We start from the raw sequence: 22,579 nt of genomic DNA, 5'->3' as shown, positions 1-22,579 counted from the left end.
GCTCTTAGGCTTATCGCTTTTCAAATAGACAGTGCTGGCCACTAGGGAGAGGCCCACATATTTTTTTGCAGGGGGCCCAAAATGTATAGATCCGGGCCTGCTCTTTTTTGCAGAATTCCTGTGTTGCCACTCCGTATTGCAACTGAAAGAAAAGACTATGAACTTTTCTACTGACATCTATTTTTATTGAAAAGAATACGAAAAGCTATCTCAAATAGAACAACAAATGAAAAACAAGTTTGGAGAATAAAGAGCAGCATAAACTTTATGCTGCTGTTTAGTTAGTAAAATGCTAGTATGTCATTAAAGCATTAAAAACATTCTTTGAACGCTATCAAAAAAAAAAAAATATTATTATAATAAATAAATAAGTAATAAAATAAAATGCTGAAGAAAGTTTAAAAAAATAAACCAAGTGGTCTACTTACAAAGGGTTTTTTACAATACTCGAGACCAAATTTGGCGTACGTTAGTGGTCAAGATAGACAGGTGGTCAAGATAGAGAGGTGGTCAAGTTACAGAGGTTTTTCCTTCATTATATGAGATAGGGCTCATTCCGTTCCTGACAAAAGCGGTCAACATAGACAGGTGGTCAACTTACAAGGGTGGTCAACTTTACAGGTTTTACTGTATTTCAAGTATTGACAATTACATATATATGTATATATAAAGCATGTGTGTTGTTTTCTTTACGGGATAGAAAACAAAACAATTGATTTGAAATTTGGATGCATGAGTAATTAATTTTAGCTGGTTGCAAAATCTTAACGTAGACAATGAGCTCAGAGAAAGAAAACTGCTCTCAATGATAAAACAAGTCAGTGTCCCGGCCTTGTCCGAAGGTCGCTGTAGACTTTGTAGTAACGATCGAAGCGAAGATATTCATAGTTTGAGTCAAGCGTCTAACCCTGATTATTTGCTTATCTGGTAAGTTTTGGATTTGTCTGGCCCAATGCATGGCAATTAGAATTGTCAGAAAAAATTTCTAGGAATTTATTTATTTTGGGGTGAAGGTGGTCCAGCTTTATTTATGTTTATTAGAACAAAGTAGTGTGTTCCCTCCTCATGACACTCTTACTGATTCCTGAGATGCCAAATGCAACTGAACTGCATCATTCAGAACCAGCCATCATTCAGAACCAGAGATCATACAGAACTAGCAACGATTCTCCAAAGGTATTTAGAACTACCCCCTTCCCCCTTAACAGAAAAAAAAAAAAAAAAAACGATATTTCCCAAAAAAGAGACCGCACACCCCTGAGATAACTGAAGGACTCGAAGCAAGAATGCGATATGCCACATGAAGTGAATTTTTCAGTAAGCCAATTTAAAACTTGTAAAAAGATTTGTAGATTTTTTCAAAGGTATTATACATTCTATATTCTGCAATACTAAAACCAGATATAGTAAAACCTGCAAAGTTGACCACCCTTGTAAGTTGATCACCTGTCTAAGTTGACCGCTATTTTCAGGCACAGAATTAGATCTTATCATATAAATCAACCTCTATAAGTTGACCACCTGTTTAAGTTGACCACAAAAGTAATGCACCGCAAGTGGTCAACTTACACAGGTTTCACTGTATGTTTTTCTCCAAATGACATAATCCATTCTCATATTTTAGTTGCGAGAAACAAAAATTTTGATAAAAAAAAGTCACTCCTTGTGACTTGTCACATTTTTGCCCCGAGTCCTTCAATTATTTTCAATAGCACATTGTGCGCCATGTCCCTCTCATCCCTATAGGCAATAGGCATCCCTGGCCTATGTTGTAAACGGAATAAAATTTTACGAAACGCCCGTACAAGCCACGAAACTACAAAATCCCAAACGTGTTGAACGTGGTCTTGAACTCTCATCGGTTATCTCATTTGCATCCCGTCAAATCAGCTAATTGCTCACTTTGTGTGTTATGAATATCGGTCCCGTTTCGGGGGTTGGAGAAAAGGGATGAAATGGACGGACAGACTCACCGATGCTTCCTCCTTTGACTTCGATGGGGAGATCGAGGCCGGCCTGGAAAAAAAAGAGAGAGAAAGTGAAGTGAAGAAAACAATAAGGCACTGGGGAAAGCCCGCGGGCCGTTGTGTAACGGGAATTAGGTTAAACGACGACGGGGGAAAAAGAAAAAGAAAAGAACGCGAAACCAGTCCGAGCAATCGCAAGGACGCGCGCAAGGATACAGCCGCATGAACTTGGCCTCACTCGTTCCCGCTGCTGACGGATACTCCAGAAGAAGAGAGGAGTTCCGAACGTACGGTGCAGTTAATCCGCTTTCCATTTGCTCGAACTCTAATGCGAGTCCAAACAGTGGCGGTGATTGGGGGGGGGGGGGGTGCACTTTTAATGGCTAATTAATTGATTTTATTTTCCAATGGGGTCGTTTCCAAAATTTTTAAAGTATTTTTTTCTGAAAGAACATGTTTGAAAACATAGGATCTGACCATTTTTTATCTAATTAATTTCAGTTTAATATTAAAAAAAAAAACTTAAATCGTTGCGCTTTCATTGTTTACACTTCTGTCGTGTGACGTCACAAATGATGAAATGCCATTCAATGTTGCCATTCACAGAACAAAATATTTAATTCGTATCTTTACTCACGTGTATTGGCAACGATAGGGTTGGTAGCAAGCGTGGAGCGCAATTTTAATTCACTGCTTGATTATCATAACGTGGAAACGTAGTAGAAAGATGCGCCAAATTGCATCATTTGTGACGTCATAAAGACCACGCCTTGTTTGAAAAATCGGACATTTTAAAACATTATTTTAAAAAAAACTGTTGGGGAAAATGAAAGTATTTTCTGGGTCCATGTGTTTTTTTTTTTTTTTTTTTGCTCATTCTATCCATTTCAATGATTAAAAGTAGTACTTTTGACTGAAGGAAACCACCCCATTCAAGAACCAAAACTAGAAATTATAACAAAAGCAGAAATGTCAAAATTTTCAGAACATAATTACTTGTTTTACTTGGTATATTTGTTTACGAAACATTATTGAGCACAAGCAGTCACTTTTAGTTTATGAATTCGTTGTTTTGATATTAGTAAATCAATTGTTTTACTTAAGTCATACTAGTTCAAGGAAATTATTACCAAGTGTTTGTGACATCACAAAATACTTTGGGGTAAATAATGTAAGTCTAATTCATGTCTAAGTGTTTCTTCGGGGAAAGTTTGTGTACAAAATTCATCAAAATCTGAATAAAAACGCGAGTTAAGTTGTTAGATTTACATTAATTACCACTCATCTGCTTTGAAAACTAGCCCCAGCAAAAATTTGAATTTTCTCTCTTTTTTTTTATTTTTTTGAGCAATCACGATTGCTTATTGTTCTCACTTGACAGTCCTTGATGTTCCGGTTCCTTTTTCAGCTTGGACCAGGGCTGCAGCACCACCGTCCACCGGCGGCGCACAGTGTGTCATAGTGGGCAAAAATCCACCGAACTCGCGGGTTTTGAGCTAGAATCTTCTATTATGGCTCAAAATGCGGCAAAATTCTTCGACTATTTCGTAGTGGTGCTACAATTTTGAATTTCTTAACTCCCTAAGCCCCGCAGAGCTCAGAATGGAGTCAAGTCGCGATTTTGAAAACTAAAAAGTATGACCATATTTTTTCCCTGATAGGTGGCTCAATGCTTAGTATAAATCGAGGAATTGGATGATAAAACACAACTTTTGATTGCTGCCGGGTGTTTAGAAATGCTTTTTTCCACCGTATAAGTCATTAAAAACATGATTTTTCAGGTTTTTCCGTTGAAAAAATTGGTTTTAACGGTTCTCACACATCTCCCGCGCAAGAACAAATATATATTTGATTCTAAACTACAACCTTTTAATCATTTCCCAAAGTTAAAAAGGTAAAAACCTCCCTGAAACACCGAAAAATCGCTCAAAGTCCGAATTTCAGCTCGAGATCCTACTATTGTTCACGAGAATACATCTATGCAATAGCGTCAAACAGCTTGTTTTATACGTATACATTTATGTGTTTACATTTCGAGAATAAATCGTCTGCGTTCGAATAAAGACCTTTACATTTAGAATTTCCTACTGCTTTTGATGTTTTTAAGAAAATTTAATATAATAAAGTAACAGTTGAGCAAACGTGTAGACGCAAAATTAGTATGTTTGTCTGTTTCCTCGGAATAATCGTAATATCTGAATTGTAAGAGGTATGTTCACTCTTTTACATAAGTATACAAAATAGAAAACTTTATCCTCTGTTACATAAATAAGTATTTAAACAAATTATGTGAATTACATTTTTTGAAATTAGTTTCTACGTGCAAGACCAACAAAACAACATAAATTTTAATATAAATTCAATAAAACTTTATAATAAAGTAAAAAAAGATGTCTTTACTGTTTTTCATACTTCTAAAAGGAAAGCTAATGGACATATATTTGTAAATATTCGTTCTTAAATTAGAGTGAAGTAAAATCATAATTTCATTAATTCATTCAGTCCTACCTTTAATTTAGCTGTAATTTAACCTATAAATGATGTTGCTACAAACAACACTGGGGCTAAAAGGGTCCAACTGAGCATCAATTATTTAGTTTAAAACCGTTAAAATTTTAACGTGTTTTTACATTTTAAGTTAAAATTCAACCAAAAACACTTATGTAAAGTAGTGAACATGCCTTGTTACAATTCGAATATTACGATTATTTCGAGGAAACAGACAAACATACTAATTTTGCGTCTACACATTTGCTCAACTGTTCCTTTAATACATTAAATTTTCTTAAAAACATCAAAAACATTAGGAAATTTTAAATGTAAAGGTCTTCATTCGAACGCAGACGATTTATTCTCGAAATGTAAACATATAAATGTATACGTATAAAATAAGCTGTTTGCCGCTATTGCAGATGTATTCTCGTGGACAATAGTAGGATCTCAAGCTGAAATTCGGACTTGAGCGATTTTTCGGTGTTTCAGGGAGGTTTTTACCTTTTTAACTTTGGGAAATGATTGAAAAGTTGTAGTTTAGAATCAAAATATATATTTGTTCTTGCGCGGGAGATGTGTGGGGACCGTTAAAACCAATTTTTTCAACGGAAAAACCTGAAAAATCATGTTTTTAATGACTTATACGGTGGAAAAAAGCATTTCTAAACACCCGGCAGCGATCAAAAGTTGTGTTTTATCATCCAATTCCTCGATTTATACTAAGCATTGAGCCACCTATCAGGGAAAAAATATGGTCATACTTTTTAGTTTTCAAAATCGCGACTTGACTCCATTCTGAGCTCTGCGGGGCTTAGGGGGTTAAGAAATTCAAAATTGTAGCACCACTACGAAATAGTCGAAGAATTTTGCCGCATTTTGAGCCATAATAGAAGATCCTAGCTCATAACCAGCGAGTTCGGTGGATTTTTGCCCACTATGCCACACTGTGCGGCGGCGCGGCTGCTCCTGACCACTGTCCCCCGGAATCCACTTTTGCTGGGCGGTGGCGTCCATGTCCTACACACGCATGCTCATACACAGTCGCCTACGTGCGCATGCCTTTACACACATACACACGCCTACGTGCACACACGTAAGCCTACACACACAACTATACACACGTAACCACCCAGGAGGAGGGACATGCTTGGGGGGGGGGGGAGCCATTTCTAGAAACAATAACTCTAACCAGTAGAGTCTTGTCGCAACTCGTGATTGCGAAAAACATAATTTGAATTCAAAGTTTCGGAATTCAAATTAGAGTTTTTTTTTTTTTTAATTTTTTTTAAATGTTTTTGCTGCCGCTAAAAGTCTTATGGGCTTTTTTTTTTTTTTTGCACCCCCCCCCTTCCCTCCTTTTTAGCCCCAATCGCCGCCTCTGGATGAAACGATTCAATGTTCGATGATATACCTGAATTTTCAACCGTCAGAAGAGAGCCCGAGGAATGCATTTGGGGCCTCTCTTGTATTTTATTTAACCCTTAAATCTGTGATCTTTTAAAAACACTTTAAAATATGAAAGACGAAATACCCAAAGTTGTGTAAGCTTAAATATACAGATTATAGAATACACGTTTTTCCGGGTTTCCAAGAACCCCTTTTTCAATTCAAAGTTTTGAGCTTTTGGATGTAAAGGCATCTGGTAAAACGTAAAAGTAAAAGCTCTCACAACTTTGAATTGAAAAAGGAATTCCTGGAAACTCCGAAACAAGTGTATTTTGCAATCTGTATATTCGGCTACAAAACGTTCGTAAAAAATCATCGTAAATCCATCGTAATTTCAGCTTAATGGGCTATGTAATATGTACAATATTGGAAATTATGAGAAAAACGGTGCCCCAAAATATGTTAAAAGATTGTGATGATATTGCATAAATAGACTTTGGCAAGAAACAGCTAAAAATTAATTAAAATACCACAAAAAGGTTGCTATTTAACAGATTGTTCATATAAACCTGCTTAGAATTTTATTTTATGAGTAAATTTTGTTTTAAACAGAGAAACAAGTTTTATTTTTTAAAATGCATTGCAAATTTTGTGAAATTTTCGATGTTTTTGTGAAGCTACTGATTTTATTACTTGATTTTTGTGAAAGTACCGGAAAACGGTAGCAAAATCAGCCTGTATTGGGCCCTGCTTAAATAGAGATGTCCCTTTTTCGGAGGCAGACGAATTGATGCATGCTGTGCACTTAACAAGTATATTTTCATAGTTAACGTAAACCAAGCATTTAAGATTAAGTATTGATATGATTTCCTATATAAACTAAATACAATTCATAAATATTTATACTGGAAAAAAAAAATATTAAAATTTTACTCAGCATTTTGTAGTATCAAAGTTTTATAACTGATTTTCATTAATTGCAATTTTGAATTAATATGTTACATAGATTTGTTCGATGTCATGTAATTTACAATGCAAAATACAGTGCGATCACATTTCAAGTTTTCTATAGAAAGCTTGTCATGACCGTCACACTATCTGTCGGGGTTGAGCCCATATAAAGCAATTGATGAGGTTGAAAAGCATGAATGTAGGTCTCAGAAAAACATTTTTGGAACCCATATTTGTTTATTTGCATGTTAATGTCAAAACAAACTTTTCCCAGTTTATTTCGGACTAGTGATACCCGCACGGCTTTGTCCGTAATAGAAAAATTAAAAGGTCTTTTGGTTCGCCTGTATATTTACAAATAATGTATGGTGAGTTTTCTCGCCAATTGGCTTGTACACATGTTACGGTTCCACGTTATGATAATTTCGTATCTCGCCAGTTGGCTTGTACCCATGTTACGGTTCCACGTTATGATAATTTCGTATCTCGCCAATTGGCTTGTGCCCATGTTACGTTTCCACGTTATGATAATTTCGTAATTTACTCGTCCATCTTATTTTTTTTTCTTAAAATTGGAATAGAAAAAGAACCACAGCGAATTTTCGAAAAATCGCTTCGAGGTGCACACCCCCATGCTACATACTAACTTTGTGCCGATTTCATGAAAATCGGCCGAACGGTTTAGGCGCTATGCACGTCACAGAGATCCAGACATCCTCCGGACAGAGAGACTTTCAGCTTTATTATTAGTAAAGAAAAAGTTAAAAAGTGAACCTTGAATTCCAATAAATTCGATATTTCTAATGCAATGTTACATAATTATTTTTTGTAATTTTACTCTGTAACTGTCCCTTAAATAGAGTGTCACTTATTCAGAGGCAAATACATGGAGGTCCCTATTCAAAGGGACTGGGGCCAGAAAAGTGTCCCTTAAATAGAGGTGTCCCTTAAAGGAGGTTGCTTTTATTCCCTTGATTCTCTTTTGTTAAATACCATAAAAATAAATAGATTATTTAATTGCATACATTTTAGGTAGAGCAAAAAATTGCTAACACCACATCGTTTTTTCGAACGAAACGGTAAGTAATAGAGAAGGTATCGTCTACAAAGGATGTCTCGCTTTGAGGAGGAGGATGAGGAGGGTACGTGACATTATGAGCTTGTGAGAAAGAGGAGGGAGCGGAAAACAAGTAGTACTATATCAAGCATTTTTGTTGAATTTAAAAAATATATACATAATATGTTTATTTAACACCGCGTAACATCCGTCAAGAAGAGAGGCTAAAGCGAAAAGTGACTTTTTGTGGCGGGGAGGGGGGAGAGAAAGATCAATTTTCTTTATCTTCTTTACTAATAATAAAGCTGAAAGTCTCTCTGTACGGATCTCTCTCTCTCTGTCTGTCAGTCAGGATCTCTCTCTGTCCGGATCTGTGTCTATCAGGATCTCTGTGACGCGCATAGCGCCTAGACCGTTCGGCCGATTTTCATGAAATTTGACACAAAGTTAGTTTGTAGCGTGGGGGTGTACACCTCGAAGCGATTTTTTGAAAATTCGATGCGGTTCTTTTTCTATTCCAATTTTAAGAACATAAGATGGACGAGTAAATAACGAAATTATCATAACGTGGAACCGTAACATGGGCACAAGCTAATTGGCGAGAAAATTCACCATACATTATTTGTAAATATACAGGCGAACCAAAAGACCTTTTAATTTTCTATTACGGGCAAAGCCGTGCGGGTACCACTTATTACTAAAAATAAAGCTGAAAATCTCTCTCTGTCAGGATCTCTGTGACGCGCATGGCACCTAGAGCGTTCAGTCGATTTTCATGAAATTTGGCACAGAATTAGTTTATAGCATGGGGGTGTGCACCTCGAAGTGATTTTTCGGAAATTCGATCTTTTTCTATTACAATTTTAAGAAAATTTTCCGGAGGAAATTATCACAACGTGGACGAAAAAATTACGGAATTATCATAACGCGGAACCGTAACATGGGCAAACAAATGAGTATAGCCAATTGGTGAGAAATTCATCATCCATTATTTGTTAATATACAGGCGAACTAAATAACCTTTTCATTTTCTACTGCGGGCAAAGCCGTGCGGGTACCACTAGTTCTGAAATAAAGGTGCAACATCATTTTGTGAGCAGCCTCGAAGAGCAACATTTCAACGACTCTGTTTCTTTCTTTCTAAGTTCCATAATATTTATGGATTAAATTAATAATTGTTTTAGGTAAAGCTTGTTATGATTGTATTTTTGTCATGTTAATGTTATTCCTGTCAGGGGAATGCGTCAATTTTAAGATACTTGTTTTTGGAAAAAAAAAAAAGGATACAAATGTCGAATTGTTCCTCTTCACCATTTCCTCACATTTTTTCGAAACAACATACGTGATATTCCAGTTTTGTATATCTACTATAGCTATGTTTACTCGAAGAAGGAGAAACCTTTATAACATTTCAACTTTTATGCCAATCAATACGTTTACATAAAATACACCGCCAGATCAGTCGATTCCAGCCGAGGACTGCAGTTTCGTGCTTATTAGCACTCATCAGCCCGGCATAGGATAAACTGAGCTGGAGGTGGAAAACCTCTTAAGGATAGCCAATACGTTTACTGTCAAAGGAATGCCTGAATTATATGGTACTGGGCAACCGATCATTATTAAACAATCAAATAAATATAAGAAAAGGGAATGTTATAAGATTGGTATCGATGTAGAATATTGAAGTTTTCGTAAAAATAGAACTTATTGCTGAACTTCACCCGAGGTAGCCCTATTTCTATTGTATTTTATTGATTAACAGTTTTCATCAATTAGTTTTCACAACGATGAGTGGCTTGTTGTGAAGAGAGTTTCTTCATATTTTTGTTCCTATGGTTAATGACTCGCATAGCATCATAAACTTATTTTTAAAGGGTATTGTTATCATAGTTATTCATGAAGATGATTTTTTCTGATACGTTTGACACCGAAAACCACTAAATTTGTGCAAGCATAATTTTTTATTATTTTCCATTTATTTATTTTTACTGCCATGGTATTTAGGCATCGAAATTCAACGTGGACGGTTATTGGTAGAATGACCTTTGAAGACAAAGTGGAAGAGTTTTTTTTTTTTGGTAAAAAGCTTTTTAGAGTGAATTAGACGCGTACAATTTTTAAGCACTTTTACACAACGGAATAACAGCAAATTGAAAAAATATTAAATGCTTACCAAAGCTTCTGGTTTCAGATGTAGGTCTGTTAAATGGACTGTACCTGTAGAAAATAAAATAAATATAGTTTAAAATAGACCATGCTATACTTATGAAGAACATGAGCTAAGTGTAAAGATTTTTAATATGAAAGGTTTCACGGATTCACAATGCACAATTTTTGATGCAAAGTGTACAAAGCATCTGTCTACACTGTTAAATTTTAAACATTCGTTTGAAATTATTCCTAGGTCATATCATTTTGAATAAAAAACAAAAATCAGAACTGAAAGAAATTAGTTTATAGGTAGACGTTTTTTAGGAAAAATAAACTCGAAAAGATATTTTCTTAATACTGCATACTTCCTAGAGTAGTGGAAATTTTTAAAAAAATAATGAGCTACCAAGCAAAATTGAAATTCAAGCATAAAGTGGTATTTTTGAGTAGTAGCCATAGCAATGCCATGGCAACTACCAGAGCAGTGCTGGTTTTGTTTAAAAGGGAAAAAAAAAGATCAATTATTTCATTATTTTGTAATAGTTAAATGCTGACACAAAACTAACAACTTTGAAATCTAATATTATTTTAAGACATTCATAATAATGTGGCTAAGTAGAAAAGGTTCATTATTTAGGAGCTAAATGGCTCTTTCTAACAAACCATGTCAAGTATTTTTGAGCAATGCATTGAAGATGTTTTGAAACACATTTCATGGTACTCTTCATCTGTAAACTGGTAAATATATGCTTCCCCATTTCTAATACCTTGGTCAGAAGCAAAAGGAAAAATAGAAAATGCTTCCCAGACATAAAAGTTGTTCCACCTATTCAACGCGTGTGACGCTGATGTTTTCATTCGCTGTTTGAACATCCGAAAAGCAATTTTTCTTTCTCCGTAAACGGTGGAATAGATATGGAACTCTCAACTTTTGCGGTAGTAAATTGTTGCCTTTATCACGTAGCCAAAACGAACTAACTTCAAAGGAAATAAACTATAAAAGATTAAATGTTAAATAGTTTGCTGTGCTTCCATTTTATGCGCAAATTATGCCAATTAAAACGTTGGATCGACACAGCTTCTGGTTTTAGAGGAAGTCTCTATTCGGAACTCCAGAGCTTGAATACGTTACCTTGCGGTCATCAACAAGACTACCGAAAAAGGTAAAACATTCCATTTCGCGTGTTTTCTTTGGGGTAAATTACAGGCTTCAGACAGTTTATGGTCTAATGTAGTTTCAGAAGAATAGAAAAGAAAGCTTCTCACAAACACGATGAAAAATTACTGTCATTCACTAAGCATCAAAGCTAATTATAAGTTACCGAATTTGTTTGTTTTACCTTTTCCATACTTGATCGATAGAAGTATAAGTCAACTCAAGCAGTAGCGAAGAATCTTACCGAAAAGTTAAAAAGAACATTTTCAGGAGGTAAAGAGCAGTTTCTGCAAATTTTTCATATTTTTCCATTTTGTCACAGATTGTACTTTAGCTTTATTGTACAAAACTGCTCATTTGGTTTCCGCTGAAAATAAAGCTCAAAAAAAAAAAAAAGTCAACTCTCAACATTTTCCTATGGTTCCTCGATTTTCCAGTGGTTACACATTAGTTGAATTCTAATATAAAAAACGCAGAAATGTCACTAAATTTTGTAAATTTTAGGAGTAAATGTATATTTGCACAAAGTATTTTCTTTTCCTTTCTTTCTTTCAGAAAATGGATGGAGCATCTTTTTCTTTATTAGGAAGTGATAAGCTCTTTCAGTTTGCTGTTTCTGTAATTTAGGTTAGTTTGTATTTTCGAAAAAGCTTTGAGCTTCGTGACTTCCAATGAAAAATGCCCAATGTAACCCTAAATCACAGGTGAGCAATGTGTCTCGAAATTTGTGCTTTATTTTAATCATTCCTGGGAGGATTCAGTTAGGTTCCACATAGAGTTTACTTCTTATTTGTCTGATAAATGCTTGAGCAGATTAATATTTCAAACCACTGCTTTTTCAACACCAGAAGAGCTACGTTCAATGTTTCGGAAACCACTAGACATTTCCCAATTAAAAATAATGTTACTGCCACATTCGACCATTTGGACACAACAAAGACTAATGAGCCACTTCCTTTCCTCCAGAATATTCTTTCTCTTTTGTTAGAATCTAACAAACAGGCCAATGATGAATATAGCTTGAAAAACTGTCACCTGGACGTGTAGCCATTTCAATGCAAACGCGTGACAAACATCAGAATGATTGCGTTTTCGGACGATGAGGAATATGCAGTGGGACATGTCCGGGCTTGACGTACGAGATGTCCTTGCAAGGACAGCGTCGTGATAGAACGTGCCCCAGAGATTGACACACGTCTCGGCGAAAGCATGCGTTCTGTTAAAAGCAATTCGAGGACGAGAGATTACATTTCGTAACGTGCCTCTTCAGAGTTGTTTCTTTTTATAACACATAACACAGATTGTATGTCTTCCAAACATAACGAATGAGGTCTTAAGTAGGTAAGAAGCAAATAAACAACCTCAAACAACTTTTTAAGTGAAAGAGTATGCATTCTTCTTTTTGTGCCCCAGGGTTGGACATGTTCTGGACTGTTATTCAGAGAATGATATGTTCGTTCAGCTCCTTGAGAGAACCATATCGTGAGCATTCCTTTCAGCTACAGAATATACTATCTAAAGCATTGCAGAAGCGAAATTTTAAATTTTGAGATAGCTTATCTTTTCCTTTATTAAATAGATTATAAGAAAACGAATTTTACTTTCTGGTAAAGCTCTTAATTCCAACAAGCATACAATGAAAAGATTGTTAAACCTTTTTATACATTTTCAAATTGCATTTTTAGTAAAAGTTGTTGTTCGCATTTCGCCCCCTGTGTAATGCAATGCATCATAGAAGGTTTTAAGTACACTATCTATATCCATTGCAGCATAATTAACATATTGCTAAAAGGTGATTATTCTCTCTTGACTTTTGTTAACAATTCTCTGAAGATAGCTTCTATGAGCTCTACATGCATTCTGTAAACTTTGAATGCATTCGCACTAAGATTCAAAGGACACTGCGACTATTGATTTACAACGAAATAAATTCTAAATACATTTCTTCTGTATACACGCATGCATATGAATTATCACTTTTGTGCCCAACATGATATTTTGTGACAAAATCAACAGAGATACATATAAACAATGAAGATAATTTTAACCGATTCAATTATAAATTCAACAAATACAAGCGTCAATTGACAATCGCATGAACTTGATCTTTGTGGATGTGAAGACAATGTCTGACTTTAGGAAAAAATGCTCCTTTGATCTCCTTGCATTCTCAGGTGAATTAATTAATTAAGAAGTAGCAGTAAAAAAAAAAAATTGAATTTTGACATCTGGAATTCAAATTATGTTTTTCGCAATTACGAGTGTGTGTGTGTTTGTGTCTATGTGCAGGCATGAGGATGTATTTGTGTGTGTATGTAGGTATGCGTGTGTATGTAGGTATGCGTGTGTGTGTAGGTGTGTGTTTGTGTCTGTGTGCAGGCATGAGTGTGTATTTGTGTGTGTGTATGTGTGTGTAGGTATGCGTGTGTGTCTAGGTGTGTGTGTGTATGTATGCGTGTGTGTATAGGATATGGACGCAACCTGGAGACTGTTTTAGCTACAGGATCAGTATCGGGAGGGGCTGGTCGACGGTGGTGCTGCAGTGAGAGGCGGGGGGAATATAAAATCATAGGAATTCAAAACAGTCAAATGAGAACAATAAGCAATGTGATTGCTCAATAATGTGCATTTCAGTTGGTCGTAAGGCCATTATCTGCACAATCCAATGCCTGGGGGAGGGAGGCATCAAGACTATAGTTACCGATATATCTCTGCACTGGAGTCTGATATAAATGTTGGAATTGACCAAAAAGATCAGTGGTACTCCGAGTTGGTTAGGTCATTGTAAGAGAGTATATTTGAACTGATATTGTTGTGAGGGTCGTGAAGTGTGTGGTCGAGCGTAGTTCTGCTGATGAAAGGGATCTGTGCGGTTTGGTGATTGATAAATAATATTAGATGGTAATCTCACTTTATAAATAATAGAAGATATGGCAGCGAGAGAACGTCAAGTAGGAGTTATAGGATCAGCTTTAAACCCAATTTTTTCCCTATGAAATTGGACCAGAATATGATTCTCAATTGCAATAATTAGCAGCTTGACTTACTTGCCACAGAAAGCGAAATTATTAACAGCTCGATTAACATCATGCTTTTTTTTCTTTCTTTTTTTGCTTCTTCTTCATAGTTTACATTGTTGTTTAATACTTCTCTACTATGTTCTTTATTTAGGGGGAAGATTGAAAAAAAAAATGGTTTCCTGAACTATCAACGATTCACTCTGATTTATTTTCGCATTTAGATTTATGCTGCCGTTATGAAAAGTAGCAAGTTGGGAAAACAGAGAAAAGAAATTCCTTGAAACAAGTAGATTCTTCATCCACATTTTTAAAAAGTTAAATCTTCAAGAGAATGCAACCAACCACTGCATGTCATTAGCGTACCAGCAAACTGACAGAGTAAGAGTATCCAATAAAATTGATGACCTATCTTACGAGCTACCGGTCGATCGTGGTCGGTTAATCAGATGACAGCTAATAACGTCAGTGGTTATTAACTAGTTGGTCAGGTTACCCACCGATGCTCCATGGAACACTTTTGGTTGATAACGCGGTAACTTGCGCAGACGAATAACGAGCAGGTGAAAAATACTTATTGGTCAAAAATGTCACGTGGTTCAATCTACCAGCTTAAATTGCATTTGAACGGTGGATATACCGGTGAAGCTATTAGAACGACACTGGCAACAACCAGTGAACCGATAGCTCTATTAGAACGCTTCTGGTTCGTCACCGGTCGACCGGTAGCGTTATGCGAACGTAACCTTGTGGTAATCATATTTTCCCAAAAGATCGCTACATACACCAGGACCGTAGCACGACTTGTCAGAGGAACTTGGTTCATGATTAAATTTGATCTTATGCCCAAGAGGGACGTTTCAAAGAATGTTACAGCGGACATCATTGCCGAAATGCAGTAGTCAGGGCTAGCTAGGATTCTAATGTAATCTCTCTTCCTCCATACATATATGTGGGGTTTGTTCATCGGTATTAAAAGAGAATCGCAGGATAAGAGAGAATCGCAGAAGATTAAAAGAGAATCATAGAAGATCTCGTTTCTCCAATAAAACTCTGTCCGCCTTTTCTGATGTTCATACACCAAGACGGTACCATCTATGCTGAACGTTTAACCACCATGCCGTTGAAACTCCATTTTTCGTAAAGTCGAAGAGTTTTTTACTCTGTACAGCTCTGTTTTTTATCCGGACCAGAAACCGAGTAATCCCTACTCCAAAACCCCAAGAGGTTCACTCGGTGTATTTTGCGATCGCGACATATTTAACGTGCTCCAATCGCCATTAACGAACACAGAAGATCTTCGACCGGCTGGCATTAAGCCAGAGACCATTCGGTTTCGAGTCCAACGCCTTACTGATGAAGCCACCACGACCTTACTAAGTATTCGCTTCGGTTACGGGCAAAAGAAAGTCATTCCCACCAAAAATCCCGTACCTTGCTTTCTCTGTTTTCCGACAATAATTATGAGAGGAAGAAACGATTTCTAGAATTTGCAAGAAGCGAATGATACACCACTGAGCAGAGGTGGCGATTGGGACTGCAAAGAGGGGTGGGGGGATAAAGAAACTAAAAGCCATAGAACTTTTAGCGGAAGCAAAAAAGAAAAAAAAGTGAGAGAAAAAGTACAAATTTTTGCTAGGGCTGGTTTTGAGAGCAGATAGTGATGAATTTATGTAAATTTAGCAGTTAACTCACGTTTTTATTAAGATTTTGACGAATTTTGTACACAATAACTTTCTTCGAAGAAACACAGACACGAGTTAGACTTAGTACATTATTTATCCCAAAGTAATTTAAGATATCACAAACACTTGATAATGATTTCATTCAGCAAGTATGGCTATAAAACAATTGATTTACTAATAACAAAACAATGAATACATAAACTAAAAGCGACTGCTTTTGCTACATAATGTTTCGTAAACAGATATGCAAAGTAAAACAAATGATTATGATCTGAAAACTTTGACACTTCTGCTTTTTTTTTTTTCTAGTTTTGGTTCATTAAATTGGAAAAGAAAATAAATAAACCGTAAAAAGTGCGTTGCAGTTGCCCCCTTCCCCCCGAATCGCCGGCACTGCCACTGAGACATCAGAAACATTACTCATGAGAGATTCTAAACAAGAAGCTTTCCCTGAATGCCTAATAAAAGTCTTACTAATAGTGACAAACGCAGCGGCAGTGATGGAATTACTCTAAATTGAATTCTTCCCAATCCAAGGAGGAACCATTTTCTCTTCTATTTGGCGCTCTAAATGCAGCAAAGTAAAGCAGAAAAACCGCCTCGCCGCCATTAAAATAAATTTGCAATGGAGAGCAAAATCTTGACACATTTTGTTTTTAGTTTGCTCCGGGGCAGTAAGGAAGATACTGCCTGTCCTTGCCGAAAAGAATTACAAAAACAGAGGGATGAGCTGGAATTCCCCAGAACCGAAGGCCGCGCCCAAGTCCGCGCTGTCTCTTCCAATACGAATTCACAAAACAACAACAGATATTTGAGATGGGGTGGGACCGATTTTCTCACGATTTCGTCTTCTTTTTTTTTTTTCTTTTTGCTTTGTTTTCATGGCAAGAGATATTCATTTCTTACCTTGATTCTTCTAGATTCTGCTGTATTGCTGGAGTAGTAAGAATAGAGATTCAGAACAATGTCAACTGAATGTTAGCAAACTGCGTTTTTATTGAACGAATTTGCGATGACAAGGAAAAAATTAGCAATGAAATTGCGTGTTTTAGGAAAAGTTCTTCACTGCGTTTGAAGTAGAATTAGATAGAACTGCATGAAATTTTATAAACCGTTAAAACACAAATAAAATGACTTTTCAGCTATCATAACTTTACTTTCGACGGCGATAAGTTGTGGCCGCAAGCATTTTCTAAAAACTCAGTTGTCTACATAAAATTAGAATCGCTTCAGGTCATTTTTTAAGGTTTGAACGCCTTAACATACAATAATATAAACTTTTTTTTTCAAGTGCCACTGTAAAACTGATTTCTCCGAGATGTCGTTTATTTGAAGTACCATTGTAGGTTTTGATGTCAAAGAGACTTTATTTTTATACGAGGTGTTTAGAAATGTAGTGAATCGATTACGTGATTGACTCAATCCACTTTCTCTGAACGCCTCATGTAATAAGTACCCGAAGTGCTTAGTTGAAAAAGGCACTCAGAGCTAAAATGGATCAAACCATTCATGAACTTCATCCACTTTCGCTCTGAATGCCTCATATCATACCTTAACTGACTCTTTTATGTCTCTGAGACGCCTTTCATTTCATGTTCCATTTCAGACCTTGACGTCTCCGAGACGTCATTTGTTTCATTATGTCTATGATCTGTCCGAGACGTCATTTATTACATGGCCCATTTCAGTTTTTGCTGTCTCTGAGACGTCATTTGTTTCGTTGTGCTTTTGTCTCTTTGATCTGTCCGAGACGTCATTCATTACATTGCCCATTTCAGATTTTGTTGTTTCTGAGGCGTCATTTGCTTGATTATGCCATTGCTGACTCTTTAATGTCTCTGAGGACGCCACTCATTTCATGTCTATTTCAGCCTTTGATGTCTTTCAGACTTTAATGATGTCTTCAGATTTTGATGTCAAACAAATGAAGTCGGATTCTTTATTGGTTTCATTATGCAATTGCTGACCCTGGATGTCTCTACGAAGTAACTCAGTTTATGTCCTATTTCAGAACTGAGTTTAAAGAAAGCAATTTGATTATCACAGACTTTTGTCATTCCAAAGAGAATAAGAAGCATCGTCAAAGGAAGAATTCAACTTGAGAGAATACCCTCTTTCGGAATTGTAAGAAAACCTTTGCGGAGACACTCACAGTCTTTTCTGTCACGTACCCTGTCTTCTCCTTTTCCTCCCTAGCTCCATAACTTCTTGAATATTATTGGTTAAATGTTGTCGAGTGTTACAGCATTGTTTTCCACTTCTATCGAACAAAAATCGATTTCATGTTGGCAGCCTACTAGCAGCCCTGTGTTTTCTCCAATGGATTTCTGCTCTAAGGTTGTGATGCTCAATTCATTTTTTATTACCAGAAGGGCGCACTTCATACAGATATAATTCAAAATATTAATTAAAAAAAATTAATTTGAATTTTGTCATCTTGAATTCAAATTATGTTTTTCGCAATCACGAGTGTGTGTATATGTAAGCGTGTGTGTTTGTGTGTGGGGGGTATGTGTGTGTGTGTAGGCATGTGTGTTTGTGTCTGTGTGCAGGCATGAGTGTGTGGGTAGTTTGTGTGTGGGGGTATGTGTGTGTGTGTGTAGGCATGTGTGTTTGTGTCTGTGTGCAGGCATGAGTGTGTGGGTAGTTGTGTGTATGTGTGTGGGGGGGGGGGGGGTATGTGTATGTGTGTGCAGGCATGAGTGTGTGGGTATTTGTGTGTATGTGAGTGTGTGTGTATGTGTTTGTGTATGTGTATGTATGTGTGTGTAGGTGTATATATGTATACGTGTGTAGGTGCGTGTATGTATGCGTGTAAGTGTAGGATACTGACGAAACCTGGAGACGATTTTCGCTAGAAGTGCAGCATCGTGAGGAGCCCGTCGACGGTGATGGTGCGGAGGATGGGAAAAATCAAAGGAACGCCAAAAACTGTCAAATGAAAGCAATAAGCAATCGTGATTGCTCAAAAAAGGTAATATGGAAAAACATGAAAAAGGAAAGGAAATTACAACCAAACTAGTATGTTGTGGCCATCACGAAACTTTCTTCTATATTTTTTTTTTTCTGATCCCTCCCCATGCTTGACGAGGAAGCAATATTCCCAACAAAAACAAAATGACACATGCAAAAACTTGACGACCATCCCAATGTCTGAATTATTGTAAAAACAAAACAAAGAGCGAAAATTGAAAGTTATTTTAAAAGCCTTGCTTGAATTAATTACAAATATTTTATTTGTTAACAAACATAAGATGGCAACAGTTAAAAATTTTAAATCATTGAGATAATATTTCCGATCATTTCCATACAATTAAAATCACGAGAAATACGCAGACGACAATCTATTACGATTTATCTTTCTTCTTGTTGCATTAATAAAGCTATTTTTATTCGCAAAAAAAAAAAAAAAAAAAAAAAATCAACACCTCTTGGAGCGATTGGCGTCAAAATTGAACCAAAGCCTGTTTACATATGGATTCACATATATTCCAAATTTCAACCAGAACGTAGCATTACTTCTTGAGATAGGGTACTCACAATGGAAAAAAAGAACGGGCGATTGCGCTACCCCCTTTTTAGCTGTTGACACCAAAATAAAATCAGCTCTTATACCCACTAAGGGCTACTTGCCGATAAATTTTTCTTTCATTCCGTTCATTATTTCTTGAGATACAGCAGTCACAATTGACGACAATAAAACGTTCTATAGCTCAACCCCCGTTTGAGTTATTGACACCAAAATTGAATCAGCTCCTGTTCCTAGTATTGGCAACATATGGACCAAATTTTGTTTGATTCCGCCAGTAACTTCCTGAGGAATATCAAGCACGCGTAACTCGAAAAACGTCCCATTGCTCCACCCCCTTTGGAGGAATTCGCGCCAAAAACTAATGGGCACAAGTTCACATAGGGGCACATATGTGTACTAAATTTCGTTCGATTTCATGCGGTAGTTTTTGTTGTAGAGCGGCCACAAAAAACTGGTCACACACAGACGTGACACACATACATACACACACACATACATACATACATACACACACACAGACAGACAGACATTTTCCAAAAATGGTCGAAATGGACTCAGCACACCTCAAAACGTTCGAATCCGTCAAAATTCGAAATTCGAAAATTTGCACGAATCCAATATTTTCTTCTATATATTAGATATAGAAGAAAGTAAAAATCGTTGCTAAAATTGCTTATTGAATATTTTATTAATTACATTTGTTTCTCAGACACCGATTTCTGAATTTTTAGCTCCATTTGTACCATTGTGACTAATCTTGACTTTTGATTTGTAATATTGAACGAAACAACTGACTGCACAGCGAAAGCTTCGGGAGCCATATGTGGCCCAAAGCGTGTACATTTGAAACCATAGCTCTAAAGAACTGCTCTAAGGGATCCATGATTTCACATATAGTATTCATATATCCGCCAGCTAATATAAACAGATATACCTCAGAGGTAGGGATAGCAGCAGCAGAAAATGCAGGCCGCTCTTCCTTATGTTGATGTCTAACTGGATTCCGGGGGGTTACAGAAGCTCCCAACTGCACACTACCCCCAGAGTTGGACGATTCAAAGGCCTGGTTCTAAAAGCTTGGAAGGGTGTGAAGATAAGTAATTCAAGGTTGGTCAAATGGATCCGGAGAATTAATGAATTTCGGCGGAATTGAGCGGAAATACAATGCGCTGAAATATAACATTATTAGTACTTGTTACTCTAGTCATAACTCAACGTCCCAGTGTCATGTTCGATTAAGTAAATTAACTTAACTGGAAAAAGAGCCCCTAAGGACTGTACTATTTGAATAAATCCTCTGAAGATAATTGTTCCGTGAAAGAAAAATATAGCTATTGTTAATTTCAAGAACTAATTCTCAGAGTAACCTTATAAGTGGGTATGGAGGCCTTGAAACGACTATATAAGTGGTAACAAAATCTACTGCATCCCCTACCACATAAGTGGTAATAAAATCTACTGTATTCCCGACCATATAAGTGAAAGCAAAATCTACTGCATTCCTGTCCACATAAGTGCTAATAAAAGCTACTGTATTCCCGACCATATAAATGAAAGCAAAATCTACTGCATTCCCGATCATAAACCCGGTAACAAAATCTACTGCATTCCCGACCATATAAGTGGTCACATAAGCCTTCCCTGCTGAGTCACACGAAACTCTTTAAAAGCAACCATGTATCCCAGCTGATCTTATAACGAGAAGATTTGCCAATACATACACAAAAACGCATACAGTATGGAAAGAATTTCTATAAAAAGGAAAACTCGCTCCAGAGTAAAAGCTTTCAGCACCTGCAGCGCACCATCCATTGCGAGTTTCCTTTCATTCTATGATCCTTCAAAAACTGATTGCGTATGCGACATGCACTTTCAAACGAGATACCTCAGGTTTCTTTTGTTTCTGCAGCTTGCCCTTACATCAAAAACACTTCGCGCAGGCAGTTTTATCTGTAAAAAGTCAAAGGGAATGCAAATAGGGTCTAAGAACGTATTTGGAAACTCGTTTTAGCAGTTTGGAAGCAGTGAAGTGGTACCCCGGGACAAGACAAATCAATTCCGTTCGGCATCTTGCCAAAACTTCTTGTAGCATAGACATCTAACATACAAATCTTGGGCTTGTGACATTTCAGAAAGTGAAATATGGGCTTTATTTTTAAACTAGCCGGCCGATATTCGCTTTTTGCTCACAATTTGTAAAAATACAGAGTGTTTTGCTTTTTTTTTTCTCTTTAACTTTTCAATACAGGTTGTGAAAAATCATTCATTTTACTATAGAAACTGTTTTGCTATAGATTTAACACTTTTATTAATTTATTTTTGCATTACTGAAATGTCAATTTTCTTTGCTTAGTAATAGATAAATTTGTTCAAGTTTTTTCGGGTTTTTCGGGTTTTTGCCAAAATGCACAAAATCTAAAATCGTGACCTTGAAAAACAATTAAAATGCATAGTAAAATTGCAATTATTTTATTTTCGTAATTTTCATTCATTTCGTGTTTAATGGTTAACTGGTGTCTCACTATAAAACTTAACAATTCATAGCAATAACTTAAACCTAGTAATAGAGATTTGAGATACATTTTTGATCAATTTATTTCGAACTAGCGGTACCCGCATGACTTTGCCGTAGTAGAAAATTAAAAGGTCTTTTGGTTCGCCTGTATATTTACAAATAATGGATGATGAATTTCTCGCCAATTTGCTATGTCCATCGCCCATGTTATAGTAATTTGCTCACACACGTAATGATAATTTACTCGACCACGTATGATGATTTGCTCGTAAAATTTCTTAAAATTGAAAAAGAAAGAGAACAAGATCGAATTTTTGAAAAACCGCTTCGAGGTGCACACTCCTATCCTACGAACTAATTTTGTGCCAAATTTTATTAAAATTTCGCCGAACGGTCTAGACGCTATGTGCGTAGCTGACATCCAGACAGAGGTCCAGATATCAAGAGAGACAGAGATCCAGACTTTCAGCTTTATTATTAGTAAAGATAAGTTAGTTTTGGCGCATTTAAAGTGTTCTGATATTTTCACCTGAATGAATAATAAGGTAAAACTTTATTACTTCAGAGTTTTAGTACTTTGAAGGCCAGAATGAAAGAGATTGGCTGTCTCACTACCGGTTGTTATTTAGCCTACCGCAATAATTGACAGGGGTCTGAATTCTGTACTTG

At 36.4% G+C, this 22,579-nt stretch overlaps 1 protein-coding gene across 1 annotated transcript in view; it reads right to left on the bottom strand.

Annotated features, from left to right (window-relative positions):
* The window catches only part of LOC129226240 (intermembrane lipid transfer protein VPS13A-like), a 216,501-nt gene extending 205,147 nt beyond the window's left edge, over window positions 1-11,354 (bottom strand). The window contains 2 exon segments of the mRNA XM_054860840.1: window positions 1,974-2,016; window positions 11,346-11,354. Coding sequence (XP_054716815.1) covers window positions 1,974-2,016; window positions 11,346-11,354 — 52 coding nt within the window.
* Window positions 11,355-22,579: the final 11,225 nt, after the last annotated feature.

Source organism: Uloborus diversus, chromosome 7 (assembly GCF_026930045.1).
Source record: "Uloborus diversus isolate 005 chromosome 7, Udiv.v.3.1, whole genome shotgun sequence".
Lineage (NCBI taxonomy): Eukaryota > Metazoa > Arthropoda > Arachnida > Araneae > Uloboridae > Uloborus > Uloborus diversus.
This window is presented reverse-complemented; position numbering and strand designations above follow the sequence as displayed.